At 40.1% G+C, this 26,684-nt stretch overlaps 3 protein-coding genes across 13 annotated transcripts in view; 1 reads left to right on the forward strand and 2 right to left on the reverse strand.

Annotated features, from left to right (window-relative positions):
- Window positions 1–2,799: 2,799 nt before the first annotated feature.
- LOC132265423 (cyclin-dependent kinase 2) lies at window positions 2,800–4,418 on the forward strand. The gene is made up of 3 exons (XM_059766089.1): window positions 2,800–3,010; window positions 3,515–3,710; window positions 3,775–4,418. Exons 1-3 carry the CDS (start codon window positions 2,883–2,885, stop codon window positions 4,360–4,362), a joined length of 912 nt encoding a protein of 303 aa, XP_059622072.1. The 5' UTR covers window positions 2,800–2,882; the 3' UTR covers window positions 4,363–4,418.
- Window positions 4,419–4,432: 14 nt separating this feature from the next.
- Window positions 4,433–6,332, reverse strand: LOC132265422 (WD40 repeat-containing protein SMU1). The gene is made up of 4 exons (XM_059766088.1): window positions 6,176–6,332; window positions 6,045–6,111; window positions 4,625–5,962; window positions 4,433–4,564 (listed from the first exon to the last, which is right to left on the reverse strand). The coding sequence occupies exons 1-4, from the start codon at window positions 6,199–6,201 to the stop codon at window positions 4,466–4,468; spliced, it is 1,530 nt and encodes a 509-aa protein (XP_059622071.1). The 5' UTR covers window positions 6,202–6,332; the 3' UTR covers window positions 4,433–4,465.
- A 364-nt stretch (window positions 6,333–6,696) lies between these two features.
- LOC132265421 (cubilin) overlaps window positions 6,697–26,684 on the reverse strand; it is a 60,654-nt gene continuing 40,666 nt past the window's right edge. For 3 of the 11 annotated variants that reach the window (XM_059766079.1, XM_059766077.1, XM_059766078.1), the window contains exons 5-18: window positions 22,033–22,140; window positions 20,849–21,026; window positions 19,889–19,915; window positions 18,340–18,551; window positions 17,997–18,204; window positions 17,467–17,684; window positions 17,237–17,363; window positions 16,837–16,938; window positions 14,510–14,938; window positions 12,946–13,349; window positions 12,721–12,887; window positions 12,480–12,663; window positions 10,061–10,240; window positions 6,697–9,893 (exon numbers count right to left, since the gene is read on the reverse strand). In XM_059766079.1, coding sequence (XP_059622062.1) covers window positions 9,670–9,893; window positions 10,061–10,240; window positions 12,480–12,663; window positions 12,721–12,887; window positions 12,946–13,349; window positions 14,510–14,938; window positions 16,837–16,938; window positions 17,237–17,363; window positions 17,467–17,684; window positions 17,997–18,204; window positions 18,340–18,551; window positions 19,889–19,915; window positions 20,849–21,026; window positions 22,033–22,140 — 2,768 coding nt within the window. In that variant the 3' untranslated portion in view covers window positions 6,697–9,669. Of the gene's footprint in view, window positions 9,894–10,060; window positions 10,241–10,284; window positions 11,416–12,468; window positions 12,664–12,720; window positions 12,888–12,945; window positions 13,350–14,509; window positions 14,939–16,836; window positions 16,939–17,236; window positions 17,364–17,466; window positions 17,685–17,996; window positions 18,205–18,339; window positions 18,552–19,888; window positions 19,916–20,848; window positions 21,027–22,032; window positions 22,141–26,684 lie in introns of those variants that run through there. The other 8 variants (XM_059766082.1, XM_059766087.1, XM_059766080.1 and 5 more) reach the window with 7 other exon arrangements.

Genomic DNA, 26,684 nt, shown 5'->3' on the forward strand with positions numbered 1-26,684 from the left:
TATTTAGCTCAATTACTTCCGCGGAAAAATATTGAATAACAGCGCAATTCGAATCCAAACAATTGTTCCAAAATCACTATTTGTAGTGTGCAATTGATGAAAAGAACAGAAAATTAGGTTTATTCTCATATAGCACTTCCTGTTGAAAACATCATTGGAATTTATTGTGAAATCGCATGAAATTGAGCCTCACGGCAATTTTGTGATTCTCTAATATAATACAACATTGGATTGAATGTGCACTGAAATCGTTTATTGAGCTGCTGTTCGATGAAATATGATGGAATGCAATTTAATGTCTCTTTTGAGCTTCGCCGTTTGTGTTATAACTTAATACATATTTCACGAATATGGAAATAATATCGCGTATAAATTCTTGGAAATACACGCAAAGCACTTCGCTAAAGCATGATTCTGTGAGCCAAAATCAGATGAATAAGATATTTTGTGTACCTTGCTGATTGCTGTGAATGTTGGAATGCATATAATCTCGTTATATTAAGTTTTCCATCATTTGCATACTTCGTTAAATGATTTACGACTCCATTTCGATCCGCAGACATTCGCATTTATATTATTGTTGCTCTAGTTCTCTAGTAAATTAAGCAGTGCAATTCTGGCAAAAATATCTAAGGCTTGTCTAGCTGAAAATATCACTAAACTTTTTGTTATTCAAGCAGTCATTTTTATTGCTTAGAAGTAAGCTTTATTAATGGAATGTGTAGGAATTTCAACTTCTCCCGCAAGCACAATAGGAGAATGTGAAAAATTGAAAATAACCTTTAAACTGTCCACTTTGCATATGAATATCCAATTGAGGAAGTGAATTTTCGGCTGGCCAAACAAAAATGCCCCCCGCCGAAGCCATTAATATCGAGCATTTCCCCACATGATCGCCGCGGTGGTCAACAATGAGAGAGCTTTGCACTTTTTCTGCATTCCACCACGGTATAAATGTGGATTTAGGGGGTTTTCGAGGTGTCCATGCTTGATTTTGCATGCTGTACAGCATCATATGAGAAATGATAGGGCAGCGAAAGACAATCTACATTATTTGCTCGGAAAATCGATAAACAATCCTTTGACGCTGAGCACAAAACAATGAAAGGCGTGAAACCATGTAATTTAGACAGAAAACACACAAGAGAGAATATCGCAATTATTTGCAAAAGTTTAGATTATCTTGCCATCGAAAAGCTGACGAGTGTTTATATATTGTCAACACATATTCCGTCATGATCTGTCCTCACTCCATTAGTGGAATTATTTACCACTTTTCTCACACCCCTTTTCTCACATCCCCGCACAATTCCTGCTCATCCATTTGCGTCCGACTCCACAATGAAATTCCACCAACGGAAGTGGACTCATGAATGAAAAAGTAGTGCATATACATTATACAAAAATGCAAATATGTATACAGAGCATCAATCTAAATTTACGGTTCGTTAAATTTGCTAATTTTGCAGAAAATATTTGCAGATATTTTATATGTTGTTGCCATGCAATTGCATCGAGGGATTTGTGCGCTGACAAAATTGCAAATTCCACCCCGTCTCGTCGGTGGTCTCTTAACACTTTGTCACGCTTGTTGCGAGTCGCGACCATTTGGAATGCAGAAACTCCCCAGATTCACAGAGAGACTTCTCAATTCACTCAAAAGCAACTTCGAAGGATAATTATTTCCAGAGGTCATGAATTTGCCAGTGCAGAAGCCATGAAATCAACCCACGGTTAGTGTTGAGAGTCGATAAAGACCCACATATCAGCGGGAGAGATTGAAAGAGGGAGTTTAGAATAGTTCCATTGAGCGCACCTTTAGTTAAATGCTCCCGGAAGACGGGGAAAGTTTATCGAAGTGCTCAACGGATGGAAATACACTCTGGGATTTTTACATTCGAAAGTCTTTTGTGTGCACTTTGCGCAGCAAATTGAGCCCCCCGGAAAGCCACTTGCGAAAGAAAAGACAAATATTGATTTGATATTGTGGGCTTTGCACGCTCAACAGCTTAAATTCTACATAAAATCTGAATATCAGAAGCACACAATTGAACTTAAGGACACTTCAGCACAATTAATTAATAGCTTGTGATGTGTGTTAATTCCTGCAGACAGAACGGAACATCTTGTAAAGTACTTGAGAAATTATTGTGAGGAAGCTTCTCGGGCGTCTTGGGCGATTGTCTGCAAATGAAAGTCTTGAGTTGAAAGGTTGAGGAACAGTCTCTCCAGTTCTCACACGTTTTCTCAAAACCCACAGCATTTTGTTACTTGAATGGAGAGATTCCTGAATTCTATTACACGTGAACCAGCAAAATTTTCCAGATTGAAAATCTCTCACTTCAGCCTTTTCTACAATTACAAAAAGGATTAAATTGGATTAGATAGCAGGAAAACACATTCAGTAGACGATATTTAACACAATTTCTGGGTTTGTCGTGAGTGAAATCACACAATTTAGATAATTTTTCAATATCCCCACACTTAGTGTATTTTTTATTAATTAAATATTTCAAATTTTTGCCACGGGCGCTTTTGATTTGAATAAATTTTCACAATAGTCAGCATTGCTTCCGGACAAATATTATTTGCTCAAATGACTCAAATAAACAAGCACTTGTTGCAAATTTGACTATTTATTTGTGGTAAAAGGAACTGAATGGAAATTGGCCAAATATTATTTCTGCATACATTAGCAGCGGTTATTATTCAAAACTGCAAGCTTTAGAGCTTTCTTTGCTCCGGCAACACTATTGCGCACATACGGCAACCCTTGGGCATCAGGTCTACTGTCACGCCGGATCAATATTTCCCGCGCTGTCGTTTGACAAGCACAGCAAAGTGAAAAATATTGCTTAAATGTGACTAAATTCGCAAGCAACATGTACGACGATGTGGACAAGTACAGGAAAATAGAGAAAATCGGCGAAGGAACGTACGGAGTAGTTTACAAGGCGAACGACAAGAAGACGGGCAAATTTGTGGCTCTCAAGAAGATTCGTCTCGAAAGGTTTGTTTACGTCACACAAATACTCATTTTCACGCAGCTCTTAGACGTTTTCATAGGGTCTCAGAGTGGGAAGGTATTCTCAGGAATCCTCACCACACTTTGCCAAAGAGAAATAGCATTTCTGCATAGAACTAAGCCGTAATTTATCCTTAACCTTAACCATGTCTATTTCCGGACGCTTTTTCATGTCTGTCCGGAAGTTTTGGAAAGGATATCCAATTTTGCCAGGATTTCTTATTCCAGGGCATCAACCGAAGTTATGTGCTGTGCTTCGTGAGATTTGTAATTCGTAGCACCACATAATTCGGCTTGATTTCCTGGACAATGCAGCAATTCCACGAACATTGTAAGGAATTTGAGATTATTCTTAGGACTTTTAGAAAATCCGTTTCGCGTTTCGTTCTTGTCTCTTCAAGATTATAGTTAGATAAAAGTGTTTTATTTGTACGATTGCTTGAAAGAGCCAATATAAATTTCACTTGTAATCCCAAATTTTCCTCTCAGTGAGACAGACGGCGTGCCTTCGACGGCCATTCGGGAGATTTCCCTGCTGAAGGACCTCAAACATCCCGCCATTGTCAATCTCCACGACGTAATAATAGGCGATGGCAGCATATTTATGGTCTTTGAGTGTCTCAACATGGACCTGAAGAAGATGCTGGAACAGAAAAAGGATCTCCTCACTCCCAAGCTCGTGAAGGTGAGATTAACGTCTCTAATCCACATTTGGACGTTCGCCAGAATGCTTAATGCTGTCTTTCCAGAGCTACATGCATCAAATGCTCGACGCACTCGCCTTCTGCCAGGCGCATCGGATCCTGCACCGAGACCTGAAGCCCCAGAACCTCCTGGTGGACAAGGCGGGTCACATAAAGCTGGCGGATTTCGGCCTGGCGCGCTGCTTCAACATCCCCATGAGTTCTTACACGCACGAAGTCGTCACGCTGTGGTATCGCGCTCCTGAGATCCTTCTGGGCACGAAGCTCTACACCACCGCCGTGGACACGTGGAGTCTGGGCTGCATCTTCGCCGAGATGATCATCAAGCGAGCTCTCTTCCCTGGCGACAGTGAGATTCAGCAGCTGTACAAGATCTTCGAACTGCTGGGCACGCCAAATAACAACACATGGCCAGGAATTGCGCAGATGCCAGAGTACAAGGCCAGCTTCCCGCGCTGGGAGCGACAATCACTCCCGGCAGAGATTATCCGTCAGGGCGCAGATCAGCTGCTTCTGCAACTGCTCGAGTTCGATCCCCACAGACGCATCTCCGCCCAGAATGCCATGCTGGACAGCTACTTCAGTGACATGGAACACGTGAAATTCGTCGATCTGCCCGTGGATTCACCCTAATATACTCGCACACGAATGTTCGATTGCCATACAATTTCATTTTTGTCTGAATGGATTGAATTATTTTGGATTAAAATTGAAACACACGGAAAAAGTCTCTAATTTAGGGCTTCCAGAGCTTCAGAACACCGTCCTCGCCATAGCTGGCCAAGAGATTCTGGTGAGGATGATGAGACAGTCCAATGATGTCTTTCTCGTGAACCTGCATTGGAAAGAATAGTTAAATTTCGTGTCAGCCATGAAATTAGCTATTGTGACTCACATTGAGTGTCCTCTCGAGCTTCCCGGACGTGATGGAGAAGCAGTAGAGAACGAGATCCTCGCCGGCGCAGTAAATGTATTCTCCTCTCGGTGAAATGGTGGCGCAGATGAAAGCGCCTCCTTCGCGCTTTCCGGACGAGAAGGAGCGCACGGTCTGGCCCTGCATGTTCATCAGCACGACGGTGTTGCTGCGATTGCAGACGATGAAGTGTTCGGGATTCTTGGGTAGCAGCAGAACCGTGTGCACGGCCAACTCATTGCCCAGCGCCTTGAATGTCGACACGCACTCGGTCGTCTTGAGGCTCCACACCTTCACAGTGCCATCGCTGGAGGCGCTCAGGAGATTGTGTCCGTCAGCCGTGAAGGCGGCCTCGTTGACGAAGGACGTGTGGCCCTTGAACTCCTTCAGCATCTTGCCCGATTTGAGGCCGTGCAGGCGGATTGTGTGATCGAAGGAGGACGAGAGGATCTGGCTGTTGTCACGCGAGAACTGAAGGCACGTGATGCCTTTGAAGTGAGCCTTCTCGAAGCGCCGCAAGCACTGACCCGTCTGGATCTTCCACACCTTCAGCATGCCGTCTTGGGAGCCCGTGGCCAGCATTTCGCTGTCCCGAGAGAAGGCCATCGCCAGCACGGCGTGCTCCATCAGCATGAACTGCTCTTGCGCCTGATACTTCAGATCTTTCCTCATCTTTCCCGTGGTGAAGTTCCACACCTCAATGAAGCCATCCACACTGCCCGTGACCAAGAACTGTCCATCCGGCGAGAACTGAGCGCACTCCACGTGCGATTTGGAGCCGAATTTGATCTGTCTGGCGAGCTGAGTGGGACACATTTCCTCTTCCTGATCGCGAATGGCGGCCTTGCCTCTGAACAAATCGATCGTGGTGCCCGGCGGAAGCAAGCCCTGGTGCTGCTGCCACTTCAGCGCCTGCCCAAGGAGGGCCAAGAGACGCGACGAGGGCACCACGGACACTTCTCCGCTCAGCTCCTGGGCAATCGCTGCTCTCCTCTTCTCCTTGCTGCTGCCCTCCAAGTACGCCTCCCTGGGATCGAAGTACGCTCGCTGGAGCATGTTCTCCAGATGCATATACCGCTCGGGATTCTGTTGCTTCAGCATTATCATGGGATCCGTCTGCCGCAGAAGCGATCGAGCCGCTCCCAGTTCTCGCAACTCAATCAGCTCCAGCACGATCTGCTCGTACAGATTGATGAGCTTCTTGTCCGGCAGCTTGAGGGACTGGATGGCCTTGAGAACGGTGTCCCAGTGACCATTGTGGATATCTGAAACGAACCCATCAACACTGTCAACGGTGTTCAGGGAAACGCCGGTTTCCTCCTGAAACACAACAGATGGATTAGACGACAGAGTTCGTGGAAGTACAGCATTGGAAATAAGTTGGAACATCTTCTTGCATTACCTGGAGTGTCTGCAGAGTCTTGAGTAAGTTGGATTCCTTCAAATACTGCTGGATGAGGCGAATAACACTGAAGAAGATGTATTTGAGGTTAGGTTTGGTGTTTACCATCACATTTCTACAGAAATACTCACTCCGCCGACTCAATTTCTATAGACATCCTTTGCTGATAGACAGTTTATCCACTTGAGAAACTTATCTAATAATTTTCTCAATATGTTTCAGAGAAAAAGCTACTTTTCCGACAAGAGCACTTTTGTTTGTATTGCAAACGTCAAAACTACCCGACTGACTGCATCTCAATTCCCAGCTGAATACGCAATGCCTTACTAGTACTGAAAATGAGTGAGGAAGTAATTCAAAGCGTAACTGAAATGAAAAAGGCAAAATTCTGTGTTACATACAATTTTATTTCTTTTCTTCATTCGAATTAAACAGTATTTATTTACATATCAAATAAATTCCATATTTTCGTTAACTCGTTACAGTTTTTTTCTTATTACCGTATTTTTTTCACCACATATTTCAATATTAATGGGTATAGAAAACAAAGTTTCACATTTCCTATTAACATCATCATCAATTCTGTTTCCTAATCCTCCCCCCGCGTGTTTTCAACCAATCGCTTTCCTCGTGTTTTCTTCACCTTTTAATCTTTTATATTATGTTTAGTCATTTTTATTATTATTTATTATTATTCATATAACAGTTTAATTTTGATTATAACAAACAACATTAGGAATTTTTATACAAAACGTTGCAACATTTTTTTCTAAGTTTTTTTTATAAGTTTTCTTGTTTCATTATTATTAAATATTATATGTGGATTTTACTTAATCATACTTCTGTTTTTTTATCATACTGAGTTTTTTTTTCATATTATTTCCATTAGTAGTTAGTTTTTTTTTCATTACTAAATGATATTTAGGGGCGACAACTCATGTGTCGTGTTGCATCGCTTCTGCATCAGTGAAGAAAAGACTATCCAGTTTTTGTTTTTTTCTTGAAAAAATTGAAATGTATTTTGTGAATATTTGTGCTTTTATTTTCCCTTTCCTATTTTTTTCTTTTCTTCAATTACTCTTTTTTGGTTGTGAATAAAAATTATTGCGAATAATTTGAGAAGAAGATGAATCTCTCATTGATAATTTCACTGTGAAATTATTGGGTTCACTTTGTGGTTTATATTCTCTTCATTGATTACACAATCCATAAATCATCACTCAAGCTTCTAAGTCAAATTTCATTTTTGTTACCCTGTTTATTGTGGAACTATATATGATGAAATGAATGGAAAGAAAAGCCCAATTAGAAGCATAAATTTTCTATACAATAAATTTATATTTTATAGCCGAGAAATGGAGTTGTACGAAAAATTTGGCCGTGATCGACAATATTCACAAAATTGCACATTCAATTCACATAAAAAATGTGATATTTTCACTTCTCTATAGGCTTGTTTCAAGAAAGGAAACAAAATTATCATCTTTTCATGCTGAAAAATTCATCTGTACTCCAAACGATTAACGTACTTTTTCGCTATCCAGTTAGGTTCTCCACTTCTTCTCCTGTTACTTACTCGTCTCACTATGTTTTTAAGGGGGGATTCTCTCTAATTAGTTACTGTATTTTTATCTCCTTCTGTTATTTCATAAATATATATAAAACACGTGCTCTATTACAACTTTGGTGTTTTTTTTTCTTGTTCTCATTTAATAATTCATCATCGATTAATGTTTACTTTCATCTCCGCCGTTCTCATGTTAAATGCTTGAATATCCTCTAATAATATTGATTTTCTCTAGTAATTTCTCACTTAGTCAAAGTTTTCTCATCTTCTCTTCATTGGATTTCAGTGCAAAAACCAAACGTGGATTGATGTAAATGCAAAATAATACACTTCTTCATTGATAAATTTGCGCATTCGCTCAGTTGCACTTAATATCTTGATCTTATATTCCTAAATTGTTATCTCCACTGCATGTGATGCATATCTCACGTCTATTCTCACAATTATTATTAGTGTTTTCATATCTTCATCTCTTATTAATTGTTTGTCCTATAAAACCGTAGACAAAAAGTATCCTTTCCGGAATTATTTCAACACTTGGAGTGATATTTCCTAGTCTGTATTGATCTTTTTCAAATCTCTCTCATTGACATTGTATGAAATAATTTCAGAATAAGGAGCCCATCACCTAATTTTAATGTTAATTTCCTTTCTTGAGGGTTTTATTTTTTTCAATCTTTTATATTTTCTCTATAAAACGCCGCATTTCGTTATAAAGTTTTATGCTTGTTTTTTTCTCTTCTCTTCCTTTTTGGTAATTCATATATAATCAATATTTTTTTCATGTTGTTTCTCTCATAATATTTATTAGAAGGTTTCTTTTTCTCATTTTTCATTACTCCTACATTTATTACACTCTTTTTCACTACTCGTAAGCGTCAATTGTTTTTTTTTGGATTTTATTATAGTGTTTCGAATATTTTTAAATATAAAATTAAAGAATTGCACCATGATTAAAATAAAACGCCATTAACATGCTTCATAGCAATTAGTGTGATTGCAAAGGGAGTGAAGAGACTAATTGGCAAACTCATTTGAATACAAGAACTCTTGTGAATTATTAGTCGCAAAAGGGGTCGCAATTATTACATGATCTGCATTTTAGGTTACACAAAAATCTACATTCTCTTTCCAATATAATTTCCACCATTTTCTTTACTGACACAATCATTAATGTTTATTTTTCATTTTCACCTCTTTTTTTATCATTAAACACTCAATTATATTTGTTAATCATGTTTTTTTTTTTATTATTAGTCATTTTAATTAAATTCACCTACATTAATGTATTCTTTAGTGTTGAGTTTATGATTTTTTTTCGTTAAGTGGTGTTAATAGATTTATTAAAGAATTGGTGTGATATTTTGTCGCAAAGATTTCTTTCTCTTAATATTCTTTAAATGTAATTTGCATTTTCTTTTTTTTTTGGGGAGAAAAAAATCAAGAAAAGAAACATCAATTGTGGGTGTGATGTAAATATTTCTCTTCTGCAAATGTACATGATTTTTAAATTTACTTTTAAAAATCTTTATTTGGGTTTTTCAGTGCTGTTTATATCATCATATTTTTTTTATTAACAATAATTTCTCTCCTCTATTATTACAAATATTAAAATTACGGTTTTTTTTCCTTAAACATTTAGTGGAAGTAGAGGTTGCTTTTTTCGTACAATATTTCTGCTACTGTATTTCCTTATCCATCTTTATGTTGATTTCATATTTTCTGCATTTCTTCCTTATCCTCCATCTCAATTATTATTGTTCATGGAAATGTTGCTGTTACAACTTATTGTGGCAAATGATTCTGGACAAATTTGAAGTAACTCAAAACGCAGGAAGTGGTTTCTTTTCCGGGGAAACTGCTCGTTCAGGTCAGTTTGGAGTTGATTACAAAAGGGAAAGGAGATTTTGTGGATTTGTCTATGAAATGACCAAAATGCGTTTCAATGCAATTATTGGGCTTTTGGGTGCGCTTTTGCTTGGGAAATCCAGCAAAGAACTAAGGCTCAATTGCTTATGGCGAAAAAAGGGGTGAGATACTCTGCTGCTCCTCCTCCTGCTATACACTTTCACCATTGTTGGAGAAGCGATCGGCGCTGCAGAAGAGATCGTCTGGATCCTCTAACTCGTCATTGATGCAAATGTGAGGCGGCACGCTTGTGGGTGGAAGAGGCGCTGGTGGAATGGGCAGTGAACCGCTGTTGATGGCATGGAGGCTCCCGGACAAACTGCTGCCACCTTGCAGGTGACGCCGGCTGGAGCCGAGTCCTGCAATTGACAGTTCTACAGTAATTCTACTCCTGAATCCCCCGCCCAACTCGTCCTCTCCAGATCAGTGGTTTCCCGGCCACATTCGCGATAGCGTGCCAAATAATATCACTTAAAGGAAGCGAAAGTGAAAGTCCGGCCAGCTGAGGGGAAGCCACTGATCCAGAGACAGACACACTCACCTGTGGCACTGGTTGTTGAGTCGTAATGCGCGGCATTCCTATGCAGGCCCAAATGCGGAAGATGTCGACGTTTTCTTCTTCGATGACACAGCGTGCATAGGAGACAGATTAGGAACGAGCCTGCGGCTATGGACGTTATGATCAGGACGCCGTGATCCTCGTCTGGTGCCGCGAACATGCCTTTAAATGTTAAACAAAAGAGATTGAGGTACATTTGCCACCAAAGCCCGCCTTCTATAGTTTTCTTGTTATAGAGAACATGTGGGAAAAGTGGTGATTGCTCGTAATTTTCGCATCTTCTCAATCAAAATGTATCGTGTTATCGTGACTCTGTGCTCTGTGTCTCATGTCAAATTTGAGTGATATCTTCCATAGGAGTATTTGTTGGTGAGATAATGAATTAAAGAAAAATCACTGCGTTTACTGCATTCATCTTGCACTAACAGATATTATGTGCTCTCTTTTTTTGTGTGTTAATAAAATGAGATAAGACGTGAATATATTGACAATATTTCCTCTGTATGATTGCGATGACACTATGTGCAGAAATCATAGAAAATATTTAAGCGACGATCATGCTTTTCTACCCTAGAGATTGTTGTGCGAATTCTGTTCGTGTGTCTGCATTGTACGGTGTGGTGTTGATATGAGAATGTGGCGAGGAATTTTTGTGTACTTTCGGCAGAGATCAAAGTGCTTCACACTACACAATCTTCTTTCTTGGCTACTCAAGTGTGTGATATAAACTGTTTTATGATAATTAGAGAAGGAAATGGAAACTCACGTGTCAATAAAGAAACAGTTTTTCTCTCATCAAACTGGTCACTAGCATGCACAGTGGTTTATTTCATATTTATTTGGAATTCGTTTGCTGATGTGGGGAGGAGGACTTCAAATGATGGGTGGAAAATACGTTAAAATTCACCATAATCAATTTTCTTTTGGCAATCAAACTACTCTCGAGGCAGGGAAATAATTGGATTTTTGGGACTTTGGATTGAGCAAAGGGATGTTTTGTGTTGCTTTTCAACATGATGAACTTTCGCATTATTGGAAACTGCTTGACAAAAGTTACTTCATGGCAAAAGAGAGTTATGAGAAGGGAAAAATGTTGGATTTCTTTTGCATCTAAATCTCACAGCCAAATCATAGAAGTTTTGACAAAACACATAACAACAGAAAAAAAGAGAGTGAGAGAAGGAAATGTAAGATTTGTTGGTGAGCATGTTATTTCATCTGTCGCTGTATATTCGGGGGATGGCATTGTTAGAAAAGGAGTGCGGAGATTGAGACACTGGCCCACAACGTGAACACCAGGAGTTGATTTGGAGGCAATTGTACGCCACTTTCTCCACCTGGTCACGTCAAAGAGTAAGAAAGAGAAGAGAAAGAAAAGACGGAAATAAGTGTAAACTCAGAAGAAAGTCCATTTCGTGCTAATAGTTCAGCTTTTTCATGTCCTGAAATAATGATTTGCCTCTCTCTCTCTCTATATATTAACAAACTCCACAAGGGAGTTGAAAGCATACAAATTTGCAATTTTCATATCACATGACTTCTATTTCAGATGGAGCTAAAAATACAAAATTCTCCACATCATGCTTTACTTTCTCCTTTCTCACGAGAGAAAGCTTTCAATTTCAATCGATAGAGAGATAAAAGAAGAAAGATGTTCTCGAAATGGGGAAGATCAAAGGCTTCACGATATATTTTGATTTGCTCGTCACTAATATTATATCGATTCAGTTCAATTTTCAAGAGAATTAATTCTTATATGCTATATAGAAAATCCAGAGTTATGGCTTGATTTGGTGCTTAAAATCATCACAAAATTATTAATTATATTTTGCAATTGACACTCTGATTTCTTCCCCTTGCAAAAGAGTTTTCAGTATGGAAAATACATGTTCTGTCGTTAATCACAGTTGTGAAATAATAAGATTTTGCACAAGAGAAAGATGAAGAAGAGAAAGGGAGGAAACACTGAAAAAATATAAACGTGCTTCGTGCTGGCAAGAGTTCTTTCCATAAAACAAATATAGGTTTAGTACTTTGAAAAATTGGACGTCTGTTGTGATCATCTTTCACAGTTTCTTTATGGTTTCTGTCTAATCACCTATCATTTTTTTGGGTATAGAAATATCAATTTCATATATGTAAAATCCTTATCACTAAATTCGCATTCACTCATGAAATAACGCAAATTAAAAAAATTGGGTTATGCAAAAAACAAGGACATTGAAAAAAAGAACATTAATAATTACACAAAAAAAAGAGAGAATATGGTAAACTCAACTGTAAAATTGGAAATTAATATTCATAGAATTTGCCATTTAACTGAAAGTGTGGGTTGGGGACTTAACGTAAAGTACGAAAGAATAAAAAATGAACTGAACCGTTCGACTCACTCACGACTCACAATGCATTTCATCGGAATCATCGCCGGGTCCACAGTTCTTCACGCCGTCGCAGCGCAGCTTCTCTGCGATGCAATAGCTTGAATGCTCACACTGGAAGTGATATGTGGACTCGCACATGTTAGCTATGCTCGATGGTGGCCCTGGGCCAGTGTCTTGTACTTCAGTCCAAACAATTCGGAAGCCCTGCGAGAGAGGAGGAGCATTTAGAGCGTGTTAGGCAGGCAGAGTGGCTCCAATTACCTGTGCACCGATAGTCTTATCGGTGGTTGTGAAACTGACTCTTGCTGTTTGACCCTGGGAGGTGTAGTGCCACGGATCTGATCCCTTCTCGCCACAGATCTCTTGAGGGGCAGCATCGGATTCGGGGAAGGTCCACATGCGCACCACAGCAGCCGGACAACCGCGACCTGCAAGAGTTCCAGCGTGGAATCACGCGTCTTGGGCAATTTGCACAGAGTCACTCACCAGCGGGATCTCCTTCGACGGAGAAGATCTCAAAGTTGAGCAAAATCTTGTAGCCAATGCGTGCTGTGATGTACCAATTGCAGGCCCTGGAGGCCAAACCCTTGCCCGGTCCGTGGTAGTTTGCCGGAAAATTGGGCGACGTGATGACACCCGAATCGAGACCCGTGTAGTTTCCGCCGCAATCCCCGAAGACAGACTTGGCTGCCTCGAAAATGTAGCGCGCCTTGAAGCCACTCGCGACATTCTCCTGATCCGTGTGTAGGAAGACTCGAATGCCCACGGCACCACGTGGACTCTCCACTGGCCCAGGAGCCGTGAGACTGCAGTATCTGCCCAGGAAGCGGTCGCTGCCGTCGCGGTAAACCACGTACATCTCTAGCCAATCCTCGAGGCACACATTGATGCTGAAAGCACCAGAGAGTATCCCATACAAACTCAATTAGAAACTTTGCTGGGCACCACCATCTTCATATGTATGATAATTTTCTGGTTAGCAGCTCAAAGGCTCTCAAACTTTCACACAAATTGAAATTCAAATTGATACATTTCGATCATGAGTCGGGGGCAGATGATAAGCTTGAGAAGGTCCTCATTGAATCACTCAAGTGAATTATTGAGTGTCTAGGAATTCACGGGAATTAGCAGCAATTAAATTTTCCTCGTGAGGACATATTGAGGGAACTGACAAAGTTGCCAAGTCTTCGATAAACAGGGGATTTCTTGTGTAAATTTTGCAATTTCACAGCCATCTCGTCTACAAAATGAGAGGATAATTTTTGAGTAATGTATGCCATTGAATTAATATTGAATTTCTCATTAAAACAAACTCACTATACTATATGTATATTTAGTAATTGTCCAAAATTCGTGGAATTTTGCCTGAAAGTTTGGATGATGCAATAAAATACTGACTCTTGCTATTCCACCAAGGAAGAACAGAGCAAAATACCTCCGGTTATAAATCCGTTCGTATAGATTTTCACCACATTGAGCTTATTTTGCGAGCGAGTGTCTAATGAGGAAAAGCTCTCCCAGTGCCAAGGCAATGAAAGAACTGTGGCGCTGTTTTGTGCTCAGGAGAGCAAACCTTAATTTCACTTCCGGCAATATAGTGATGGGCCTTGGCTGGCGGTTCAATGATGCGGTGAAATTGCTTTTGGATGATGAGGCATCAGATGGCTTAGAGGGGGTTAATTATGGCGCGAAACTAATGCCAGTAAGAACGCGAACTTCATATTACTGCAAAATACGCTAAAGTTGCATGAGAAAACACATGGCTTATAGAGTTTTCCCACCCACAGAATCATTCTTCTTTGTTGGCACAGTGCAAACAAGTCAAATCAATTTCCAATTTTGCCTATTTTGGAAACACACAAAGTATATTTTGCACGATATCGTACTATCGTCGTGATGAAGGATCCTTTTCATGTTTCATCCTCCTCGCATTCGTTTGGTATCGCATGCAAAAATCATAAACGTGTGGCATTTGATGTATCTATCATATCGGTAATAGTCTTAAGGATTTAACCTGTTCGACGTCAGATCAATCAAGCAGATTACTCACCCATAAGCTCCTCCTGTAGTATTAGCGTTGTCTGCCTTCACTTTAAAGTTGTCGAATACGATGGTGACTTGCTCGTTGGGCGTAGCGAGGAAGAGATAGGAACAATTGGTTTCCGAGGGGTAATTTGAAGGGTAGCGCGGACTGTTGAATTCGCCCTTCTTGCGTGATGTGCTGCGATATGTGAAGCTGCATGTTCCATCAGGTGCTGCTGTTCCTGGAATCTTGTACTCCGTCTCAAAGGAGTACTTCGCCTTGAAGCCACGCCCCTGAAGCTCCCCAGAACTGAACACCATCACGAGGCGCGGTCCATCGCTCACGACCGGCGGCGGAATTTCGCTGCCGCAGAGCTCATGGTCGAACTTATCATAACTGTCTGTGGTCTCTTGGCCCTTCAGGTAAATCTTCAAGTATCCATCTGTGCAATTCGATCTGCAAGGCAGAGTGAGAATGGTCGGTGAGTCAAGAAATCAATTACATCTCTCGAGAGTGTATTGCATCCCTGGGGAACCCTATCGCCCTGTCGGGAATACCCTTCCAGATATAGTATTGCCAAAGACAAGAAAACTTCCGCCCCATCGACCATGATGTGACTAAAGTTGGTGAGGAGCCGAGAAAGTTTCATCTGACAAACAGTGCCTGGACTTTTGAAACAATTTATAAATTTTTAATTGCAATTTAGTAAAGTACTCTTCAACCATTCACGAGAATTCTTCTCACCTCGACATCCAGCCTCGTCCAAGACACCTCGTAAAATATCAAAGAAGTAATTTCCGAAGGAAACTTAGTAATTAGTTTGCCACCAACCCCGCCAAAGCTGCTCAAAATGGAAACTATTGCAGGGAGATATTGTGGATGAAAACCATTGTTCAATCATGCGGACACTCGCGATGCCCCACAAAATGATGGTCACCGTAATTTTCCAAATGCCCGCCCGGAGGCGACATCTTGAAAACACTTGGAGTCAATTAGGATTATTGCCACTATTGTATCAATTAATGGCAAATGAAATTGTTAGAAATAATCAAGTCCATCAACTGGGTCATTAGGCAAATGGATAATGGCAGTGCTTGAGAGTTTAAAACAAACACACCGCACGCCCGAGCGGTTCCTCCTCAAGACCACCACTCCACATGACCTTTCCCCATCATTCCTTCCGCCTCACGGGTGGCCCAAGGAATTGGAACAATTGAGAGCACGCACATGTGTAACGACGGCATCGTAAATTGAATGATTGGGTGGCGTGAAATGATTTCAATTGGCATTTGGCAATCAAACCAAATCATCCGGTGCCTCTCAGAGCACAAACATACATATAGTGTCTATTATTGCTTCCATTCCACCATCGTCAGCCGCATTTATGGCACTCTTGAAAATTTGTAATAACATTCCCACTCAGACACTTTTCAAACATTTCGGCAGTCGCAGTCACAGCGACTGAATAAACATTCTGTCTGGGCCACTCGCTAAGCATCCGGACTCTGCGATACGAATTCTTCCTTTAGGAAAACTTTAGCATTGCTGCCAGTTCGATTTGACTGTGGAACAGTTAATAGAGCTGATGTCTCAAAAGCTCTAGATACAATCGACATATAGTTACATATCAATGTCGAAATTAAAAGAAAGAAACTATTTCAGTCGTTATTTCACACTACACCTTCTGTTTCTCTTCACAAATGAGCTTAATCAGCTCAATACTACAAACTTTTGCGTCCAACTCTAACATTTTCACACTCAATTTGTGAGAAAATATCCACTCGAATTAATGTCCATGAAAATGAAGCAAATTTCACTGCCAAATGTCTGACAGACTGAATATTTTCGTCAACACAGGAAGTTTTCACAGTCATGATCATCCATCGCAGAAACAACAAGCGTTTCCGTCACACATTCTTCACACGCTGAGAATGCATCTCGAGAATTTCTATCCGAACTGTTTTCATTTTCGTTCCCTCTTTCTCTCTGAGGAAAGTGTGTCGAAAAGAGCTTTCTTGGCTGTGAGCGCAGACTTCAGTGATGGGATTCGCTCGTGAGGAGATCAAAGGCAGATACTTTTACACTTTTACGTGGTGATTTCAGCAATTTCTCATGAACAATAAACACAAATTATACTTTATGCTGTCGTTTTGCTCGTATCACGAATTGTTTTTCGAAATTCCTTCTCGGAAATTTCAATACACTCTGCTCTTCATTCGATACTCAATGGTATAAAACTTTGGAGATTAAGTGATGGTATTGAAATGGATGGAACATCAAAAGCAGCTCGCAATAGATATTTTACTTTCTACACTTTCTTTCATCCCCCAAAGCAACCAGAGAAAAATACTTACTCGCTCTTGTCTTTCTGCTCCACTTTCGGTATCTCAAATATGGAGAATTCGAGTTTAACTCGCTCCAAATTTTGTGCATCTTGCATACCATAAATGAAATATCTGCAAGAGTGAGGAAAAATATTAAGTACACTCGCGTCAGTGTTGCTGCTGAAATTAATTTATAGCCTGCAATTGCATCAATTAAATGTGGAAAATCACATTAGCAACAGAGACTTGAGAATCGAAAATGGGTGTAAAATTTGAGCCATTCCGACTATACATTTGCTGGCACAGCGCCAGACATTGCAAACCAATACAATTATTCAGGATGAGCAATTACTCTTTGGGGCACTTTATGGGGCCAATGGACACACAATTGCAGTGCCATACGTCTGGTTATGATGTAGCAGTAACTCACCTACAAACTACTTTCGGAATAAATGGGTATGGATAATTGGGCGAGTAGACAAACCCTGATGATTCCTTTCTCGACAGAATCTTCTGATCACACTCTGACCCGCGAATGTGTTCACCATCGTTTTCACCTGTGGGCGAGACATCAAATGATTTCGCACATTAGCAGCAATCAGAAAAACACACACACACCCTTTCGCTAAACGACAGGGAGTGACCCAGTTAATTACTCACGTATAAAATCTAATTTAACAAAACTTTCGCTAAATTCGAAAATTCCTTTGAAGCCACGATTCTGTGTATTGGCCGTTCGTTGGAGTGTGTAGAAATGCACAAAGAGATTCGATTCACTAGAATACAGCACGAGATTCCTCTGCTGGCCACAGTAAGTGCCCACAAGAGCTGAAGTGTTGTCTATGCCGTCGTACACTTTCACAAAATCAAATGGACAACTGCAAGGGAAAACAAGCAGAGAAGAGCAATAAATATATTTATCTAGGAATTATATCAAACTGCTGGCGAAGGAAGTAATTTTGGGATCTAATTGGAGATTGAATTTAGAGCACATTTATTGACTTTCCTTTTTATTGCCAGCATAAGCAAATATCTTCCTTATGCTTTCACATTTTTCAGTATGCAATTTCAATAGAAATTTGTGACGTTTATCTCAGCTTGCTCCATTAAATCTCCATGCAACAGGAGGGGCGAAAGGGAAGTTTTCATGGTGTTCAATGCAGTGGAAGTGATTGAATGTGCGAACTTACTGTGGTCCACCGAAGAAGAGATCAAAATCACGAAACTCCAGTCGCACACGCTGATTGTGTTTACCGATAAATTGATAAGTGCAAGACATATCTTTGGGATAGGCACCTGGATAAGTGGGTGAAATTATCGATCCTGTACGATTCTGGGAAATGTTGACGATGTACGAGCAGGGGGATCCAATGACAGGCTGACCGACTTCGAATTCCGCTGGTGAAGAGGAAAAGTTCACATCACATTTGATTTGATTTTTGTATTAGAAACTTCTTGCAGCATCATGCGAAGCAATTTCAGGCGGAGATAATGTTAGCAAATGCGACAGGGAGAAATGACTGGAAAACTTACATTCATTGATGAAACTGTAGCGACCCCCGAACACATCCGGAGTGGTCATGTTCTTACTGGTAAAAAACGATAAAGCTATAGCACGATACAGCGAAATGCGGCGACGAGGCGGGATGGGACCACAGAAGCGACCGCCGAAGGGAGAGTTGATCAAATCAGCTGGATCCGATGACTGCACCTCCGCATACACGTCCATATACTCGGAGCCGCAGCTGCAAGCACGGAAGAGGTGGAGATAAAGTTGCCCAGTCTGTTTTCCAACCGCACACCATTGTAGGATGCAACAAAAAAGCCACCCCGACTGTCCCACCGAGGGAATTAGACACTCACACCATCAGATAATTTCAATTCATATTCCATTTTCCTCTCATTGCATTCCACTCACTCCACCATCGCCGCGCGAATGCAATCTGATGCGAATGAGGAAATAAATACAATTAAAAATCATCAGAAGAGCCCAACTCTCTGTGGTCTGGCGCGGGATTTTCATACTATTTTTTTTTTTGCAATCTAGGTACTCCACGCGAGATGAGTATTGTAATTGATTTCAATCGAGATACCGCATTGTCGCTGTTTTCCACTGAATATCTCTCCATTGCATTGCAGATACGCAGTCAATTAGCCCAATGCATTTCAACCCCGGTTTTGGTATTTGCGGTGTATTCTGAGAAATTTCTCATCTGCATCAGATTGAAAAACATCACCTTGAAGTATTAAAGTTCAGGTTAGAATAGAGTGATTTACCGCAGAAAGTAGATGATGTAATAAATCATTTTAAAGGTACAAACTGATAAATTGATATTACAAGAAAGCTTTTTATAACTCATTTTATATAAATGTCATTGCATAATAAACATCTACTCTTTTTTTCAGACAAAAAAATGATGTAATTTTAAAGGATATCATTTCACTTAATGTTGCTTGAATATCTTTACCATTTATCTTATTCTTCACGAGAAATTCTCCTCTCATACTCATTCTCAGGCAGAATTACAGAAACGAAAAAGAAGCAAAAAGAAGAGAGAGAGAAAAAGCTCCCACTTTAGATATTTGTACCTCCATTTCACCTCCATTTGTGATAATGTACAGTGGTTGTGAATGTAAATTTGAATGTACAAACATTTTGTCATTAGAGGCCTTTGTTGTGGTTTTAACTACGTCGGGGAGAATTTCTTATGCATACCCATTTCACTTTGAGGGTGGTTCTCCTCCGTTGCACGCGAATTCTGTTCCACCGAGTGGAAAAAGCCCAGTATCCCTTCGGCGATGCACTTAGCAACTCTGGCACTTCAGAGCTTTTGTGAATAGGACTTAATTTCTGCCATAACAAATTTAATTCACACATTGAAACGATGTTGCCGAAGAGAGAGAGTGTGGATAATAGAAATTCTGATGGTGTTGCGCTATTACACTTTAAGACTAACTTTAAAAATGGGGTTGTCGAAAATCCACCCAGCTATTTAAGCTTTCAGTACACGCGCCAACCAACCAACCCTTGAGCTTCTTCACCCACAACACCAACGGAAGAGAACAATGCAGAAATACTTACGCTGGTAACTCTCCGACGGCGGCCCCACTGGAAGATGCGAAAAAGGCATAATTAGTAATTAATTTTAAAATTCACTTCAAGAGCTAAACGAGATGAGGGAAGTCCTTATTGAGTGCAGGACAAAAGCTCGCTTTTTGCATTCACGACTCGTGGAAGTTGAGATAACTTTTTGCCCGTACAATCGATTGCCTTCAGGTGAAAAAAGCCAGCTCGTGTCTGCGTTTATGTGTTCTCCCGGTAATGGAGTCATCGGATGATTAATGCTCCTTCAGGCTCTTCTCTCAATACACCCAGACGCCTTTCACCTTTTCCATCTTCAGCTCCATTTGAGCCAAATCATTTATTCCCCACGCCAGGCAAACGGAGCATAACTTTTAACCACTGGCGTATGATCAAATATGAAATTTAATTACCACATATGCCGATTACTTATTAATGAACTCTGTGGTCAGCGTCAAATTGTGACTAACCATTCACGTCAAGCGCCAGAGAAAAACCCAGTGATCTGCTCGTGATGGCTTAATTTTAGAGGTTCCACATTGGTTTTTCACCCCATAATGAGCCTCTGTCTCTCCCCATTCCACCTCAATTACTTTTAATGCCTCAGCACCAAATAGATTGCGTGCTGGGTGGTATTTATTAATTATGCGACATTAATTATAGGTGGTATCAGCACTTTTTATCCACCCCCATTTTCGCCTGCCTAATCATTTGGTATTTCCGCGGGATCGGAAGGGGAAAGGTACTCTCCGCCCCCCGCCCAGGAGCTTCTCTCTGGCCACAATTTCATATTTCCTGCCTGTGTTGAGAGTTTAATTCCATTCACGAGTCAGACGGTAATCGAAATTTTAATCCTCAAATGGAAAATCCACAACCGCACTTTCTAATCACGACAATTGCCTGGCACTTCGGCACAAGATATGGCAAAAGGAAATGAGAGAAAGCGAAGGGTCTTCTTACTCTGGTGGGTTTCCCCGCAAATTGAATGACGTGAAAACTACTTCGACACGCTGTCCAGGACCCGCTAAGAAGATGTAGAGACACTGTCTAGAATGATTCGTGGGATTGATGAGCATTGGTGCAGTAAATGTTCCATTAGTCGGTCCTCCTGAACGCGAGACATAAGTTTGATCACATTCTGCAAGAGAAGAGACAAGAATATGTCAGTTTCAGTGTCATCTTCAATGTTTTTCTGTTTACTACATTTACGATAAATTATGTCAAAATTACTGGATAACTTGGTGAGGATAGTAAACGCACATTTTAATATTGCAGTTCATCTGTGGGTGAAAGGCATAATGTTTACGATTCCTCGTGCAGAATCGTAAAACTAACTACGGCGTGCTGTACATAATGCCATTCAAAAACTGTGTCAAATATGCTCTCAAGAGCAGTGACACGAAATTTGTGGAAGAAAGTGCCCCACAATGGGATGCTGGATTGTAATTAAAGATGAAATCCTTTAGGTGGGATCTCTACCATGGTTTCATTTACGACAATAAGCTACTAATCTCTATTATTACTTAAGATACAGACATTAATTACTCATGGGTGTAATTGTTTTCCCATGAGGTAGAGCCTCGTATCTACTTGCAAATGGTAAAAGAACACCGAGTAACTTCTTGACATGCACAAAGAGAGTAAATCCCACACTTTGAGAAACTGTCAGACATAATTTTAAAAAATATACAATAAAAGCGAGGAATCTCTTCAGCGACTTTTTTTTCTTGAAATGGATATTCATTAAATGTTAATTAAAAACAATCTCGAGCATCGCAAGTTCTCTCAAAGTGACTGACTTCTCAAGTTACTTCCTCTATCCCGTAGAGAAAGCTCATGAAGTCAACCAATGAATTCAGAGCGAAAAGATGTCGAGAGAAGACTGGAGAAAAAATAATGACGTCGCTGGCGGAAAAAACCAAATCAAAATATTCACACAATCTATTTTCGACACAGAACTCATCTACAGACATATTTATTGACAGAATATCGCAGTGATAGTATAGAGGGAGTGCTGAGGCGAAAAAAATCAACTATGAAAGAAAATAAACACAGCAGTGGGTGTCGTGGAAACATACTACAAGATTTTGCATCATGGCTTCAAATCTGCGCCTTTCAAAAATACAATAGAAGAGAAAACATACTTGGTGCCTTGGGTCTCGGCAGAGGCTCCAAATACGCCACGACTGGTATCCAAGGTTGGGGATTTGGATTGGGACCCCCGACTACAGAAGCGTCGGAATCGGACGCCACTGCCGAGACAATAGAATAGTTTATCACAAATCGCATCCCGTCTCCTTTATGGATATTTTAATGAATTCCTAAAGTTGTAGCTACAATCGTGAGACGATATGTAGTTGATATGTATAGAGAACAAGGGGAAAGTCACTTGCAACTTTGTGATTATTCCATAATTTTTTTGATTTTTCCTGATTTTTATTCAAATTTTGATTATTGCAAAAAAAATTCAATGATTTTTTGAAAGTCGTCTTTTTTCTGAATATTTAATCAAAATTTAAGTTTATTTAAATATTTTGCCAAAAATATTCAATTTTTAGTAAAAGAATTATTTTTTGAATCCTTTAATAGAAAATTTTGATTCTTTGATTTGCTTGTGATCATAAGGATCCCTCAAAAATCGGCTAGTGACTTTCCCCTTGATGCAGAATGAACATTGTGAGACATATGACATCGTGTCGACATCCATCGCCTCTGGACTACAGCTACAACCCTGTTGATGTCAAATTTCTACCACATAGTTTAATTTAAATAATAGTTGAATATATCACACTACAACGTGGAAAAATGAACTGCACAAAAAGATCAGAAGAGAGGATGAGGAGTGATTAAATGTGAATCCCAAAATAATCCGCAGGAAAATAGCAATTGACGACATGAAAATTGATGTGAGTGCTGCTGTAAAAATGTGTTTCATATTTTGGGTGGAAAATAATTGAAAATGAGGTAAAATGTCTGCACAACAGGATGTACCATGAATGTGTGCATTCTGTAGATAATCCCTCACACTGCATAACTGATATTCGATTGGCTTCCCCGTGAAAATCAATTTTGGACACGAAATTTTCACTTCATTAAAGTATCATGCACACGATGATGGATATCCCTCCACGGCTACATTGACGGGAGGTAATTGCTTTATTAGCTAATATTTTATAAGGGTGGCATTGGAAATTGCAGAAATTACAGCGACAATTTCTATCCCTGAGAGCCTTTCTATCCACAGTATTTCGTCAAACAACATTCTGTATACATAGGCAGAGAGACTCTGAGCGAATTTCATCTCTTTTGCATATAAATAGAATTTTTTAATAAAAATTCCAACATATAGCGCCGAGTGTAGAGGATGATCGCGTCACAATCAATTTTTCGTATAATATTAATGGAGTAATAAATCTCGAATAGAGAGTGTTGATTTTCATGTGATCTTCCTTTATTTGTTCACATGGCTCCTGAAAATTCCAAACACAAATCTTAGGGAAAATTCATCGCAGAATTTTCCTTTGCCACACCACAGTGGAGTGAGAGATGAGGAAGGTCTCGCAGGGTTAATCTCTATGTAATATTTCGGGATCAGCTAATGCACGGATAATCGCAATTCTCAGGGTAATATGCGAATATGAGAGGGATTCCAGGCGCTCCGCGTCGAATCGATTAATTTTTCAATTAAGCCATCCACCCCTCACCAATTCACCGCCCAATCAATATCACTGCTCCACCTCATCGTGGTCAATTCGTACCTTTAATCAATTGAGACACCCAACATTTCAATTTGGACGGCAAAACTAGAGCGAGGCCTCGTGTGCAAATAAATAACTGTCAGAAGATTTTCTGAATTCTTCTCCTCCAGCAAAAATAGCCGCCGTCTTCCACTCAGAGTCACCTCAAACCCCCCTCAATTCGCTGGACTTCCACCCTTTGTTCAATATTTGGAGAAATATCGATATTGTCACTATTAATTGTGGTCGAGCAACAGAAAACAGACGGGCGGAATGAAAGTAATTTCCCAAATCTCTTCGTGATTTATTCCGCACCGTGAGTCGGGTTATGTGCTGCTAAAGTACAAATATATACGTCCCAGAAAATGTGGAATTATTGTAGCATCTGGTGTGACTCATGCTGTGTAAATCAAAGTGGAAAGAATCAATCTATTGCGTGTGCATTAAATGAAATTTTAGCTGTCACCAACATCAAATGTCACACAACGAGCGTGATTATAAGGACAAATGAAAGGAGTGAATTTAATATCAGTCAAAACTATTATTATAAACTTGCGAAGCGAGTGAAATATGTCGTAATTGGTGAATTCTGCATATATCTTCCAACAGAAGCAATACTGAACTTCAAAACCATCCCAACCACTCCTCAGAATGTGTGTGATATGTCGAGTGCATCTCATAAGTCATGCGGAATGTACGATATTGCAGCCATCTCTCACACTCCTGTTCGTCAATGGTGCTGCCAAATGTTTGCGATTAATTTGTCCGTCCATCTCATTCAGAGTACAGTCGAGAACAAATCTACATGTGGTTCGTAGACGCACATATGTATGAACGTATGTACGAACAAAGTGCATAGAGAATTTCATGACAAGTCATGACTCCGGAAACTTTTATTCACATCCTCGCTTTAATACAGAAATCAATTGTAAGTCAATTGAAATCTCACATTTCTCATTTCGAGTTCCAGAGGAAACTTGAATTCCTTTCCTCAACGTTGCTTCGTGAACTTTCTGCGAAGTCTTTTTGTATAAATGTTGTGATGGCGATAATTTCTCTCCAGAAACTTGTTATCTCTATATTTTAACCGGAGTTTTAAACAAAGTGATGTGATATTCATTATATTAGCCGAAGTTTAAACATTTAACAGCAATAATAGCTAGTGACATCATTAAAGTATAAATTCAATCGTGTGTTTCGGAACAAATTCATTTCACTTCTCATGAGATCAAAATTGACCCCAAAACCACAATGAGTTTAACGATTGAACTTCTGCGGGAACAAGGATGGTCAATTCTTACTCTAATAACACGAGATGAGTGCTAATTTACACAAACTCATCTCATCAATGTATATAAGAAAGATAAATTATTCCCTGCGGAAATCCACAAGTCTGGCCATGCGAATGAACTGCCGAATCATTTGCACCGCCGACAAATGTGCACACAGAGAGAGAAATTAATGAAACGATCATTTCACCTGAGCCTTGGATCCTATGAAAGTCCGTCTTTGTCGGGGAACAAAGGTGGAGAGAGCCTCCCATGTTCACTGGTGCAGATATGCAGAGGATTAGTCCATATATGTACGTATGTACGGCAGGAAGCGGGACAGCTCATGAGAAGTGAGCGCCACAGAGCCACTCAAATGTGCATACAAGGCGATATGGGCGGTACAGAGAGTTCATTCGTTTGAAGAGCTTAAATCTCATACCACAGTCCTCATCTGGAGATAGTCGCTGTGGCATGGGTGGCTATATGCAGAGTGGATGAGGAGTGTTTCAAGTGAAGCTCCCACACCGACCAAGTACCCAATATCTCCGTAGTCTTTCGCTCATTTCACCCGTTGCTAGGGCATGGTCGAGAGTCCCCAAAGAATTGCTCTCAAGACGGTCACATGGCAGACCATTTTGAAGTATAGCGCCAGGAATAAAGTCGTGAAGCACTTGCGATATGACACAGAATCCCACAAAATAATCCGAATGCGATACTAAATGGATTCCCTGTTCACCCTTGAACTGTGAAGACATAAAAATGCTCTATTGGCCCTTTTTCCACCACCCGAAAATCCACGGCGCTGAGTGGAAATTTTGTCAATCAAAAGGATTGGCAGTCGACAGTGATTTGTGTCGGTGGGAAATTGTGAGTAATAAAACCACCTTTCGGCTTTATTTCTCATACGTCTCCCCGAGATGCCGAAAATCCGCCCTCCTATGGAAGAAATTCTATTAAAACGTCTCTAAATCTCACCAGTCGAGTGGGTGGAATTGGGTGAATGTGTACGGGCGAGAAAAAATTGACGAAAATTTAGTATACAAGAAAATCTACTTTGTCCCGTGCTTTTCTTAACCCACACGAAGGGCCACTCATTAAAGCTCCTCGGGCGGTGCATGGTTCTTTCCGCCTCAGAGAGTGTCGTAAAGTTAATCTATATATGAAGGTGAACGGAGACTTAGACATTGTCAAAATATGAACTCAGAGTTGAGATAATTATGAATAATGAGAAAAGACTATTAATTTTTTTTGTTTGAAGCCTTAAGCGCTGTGGAACTTTCAGGAAAGTAAGCAATATATTGTCTGATGGAGTAATATATAGGGATCACTGTTTGTCGCAGGAAAAACAAGAAGTTAGTGCTGTAGCAAAAAAAAGACCTTTCATATTTCAATTAACTCAGTGGACGTTCATTAGAACGTGCCAAAAACTTTGGTAATAAATTTAATTAAATTTTCGTATATGGGAGAGGAAAAATCAGAAACAGATCCAATTTAGAGTTCACCAACCATGAATCCTCACTCGAGTACACAACTTTAATGGGAGTTTGCATTATATACCCAACACTGATGAAGGTATTTTATTATGTAAATAAAAATAAACTCTCCACTTCACACCCTTAATCATCGATATGTATGTTTAATCTCGCCAAGCATCCACTTGAACTTCAATGAGAGTGTACTCAGAACCGAATTAAATCACCCCAAACATTCCCAAACCACCGTCGAGTGCAATTATTTTCTACGTTCTTCGCACACTCTGCAACCGTGGTAATCGACATGGGTAAGAAT

The sequence above is a fragment of the Phlebotomus argentipes genome, unplaced genomic scaffold (genome assembly GCF_947086385.1).
Source record: "Phlebotomus argentipes unplaced genomic scaffold, Phlebotomus argentipes genome assembly contig_2, whole genome shotgun sequence".
Classification (NCBI taxonomy): domain Eukaryota; kingdom Metazoa; phylum Arthropoda; class Insecta; order Diptera; family Psychodidae; genus Phlebotomus; species Phlebotomus argentipes.

Bases quoted from the DNA above. Each gene is read 5' to 3' on its own strand.
- LOC132265423 (XM_059766089.1), top strand. From the start codon at position 2,883: ATGTACGACGATGTGGACAAGTACAGGAAAATAGAGAAAATCGGCGAA. The intron at 3,011-3,514 runs GTTTGTTTACGT...TTTTCCTCTCAG, and splicing joins AAGAAGATTCGTCTCGAAAG to TGAGACAGACGGCGTGCCTT. The intron at 3,711-3,774 runs GTGAGATTAACG...CTGTCTTTCCAG, and splicing joins TCACTCCCAAGCTCGTGAAG to AGCTACATGCATCAAATGCT.
- LOC132265422 (XM_059766088.1), bottom strand. From the start codon at position 6,201: ATGTCTATAGAAATTGAGTCGGCGGA. The intron at 5,963-6,044 runs GTAATGCAAGAA...GTTGTGTTTCAG, and splicing joins AGACTCTGCAGACACTCCAG to GAGGAAACCGGCGTTTCCCT. The intron at 4,565-4,624 runs GTGAGTCACAAT...TTTCCAATGCAG, and splicing joins AGCTCGAGAGGACACTCAAT to GTTCACGAGAAAGACATCAT.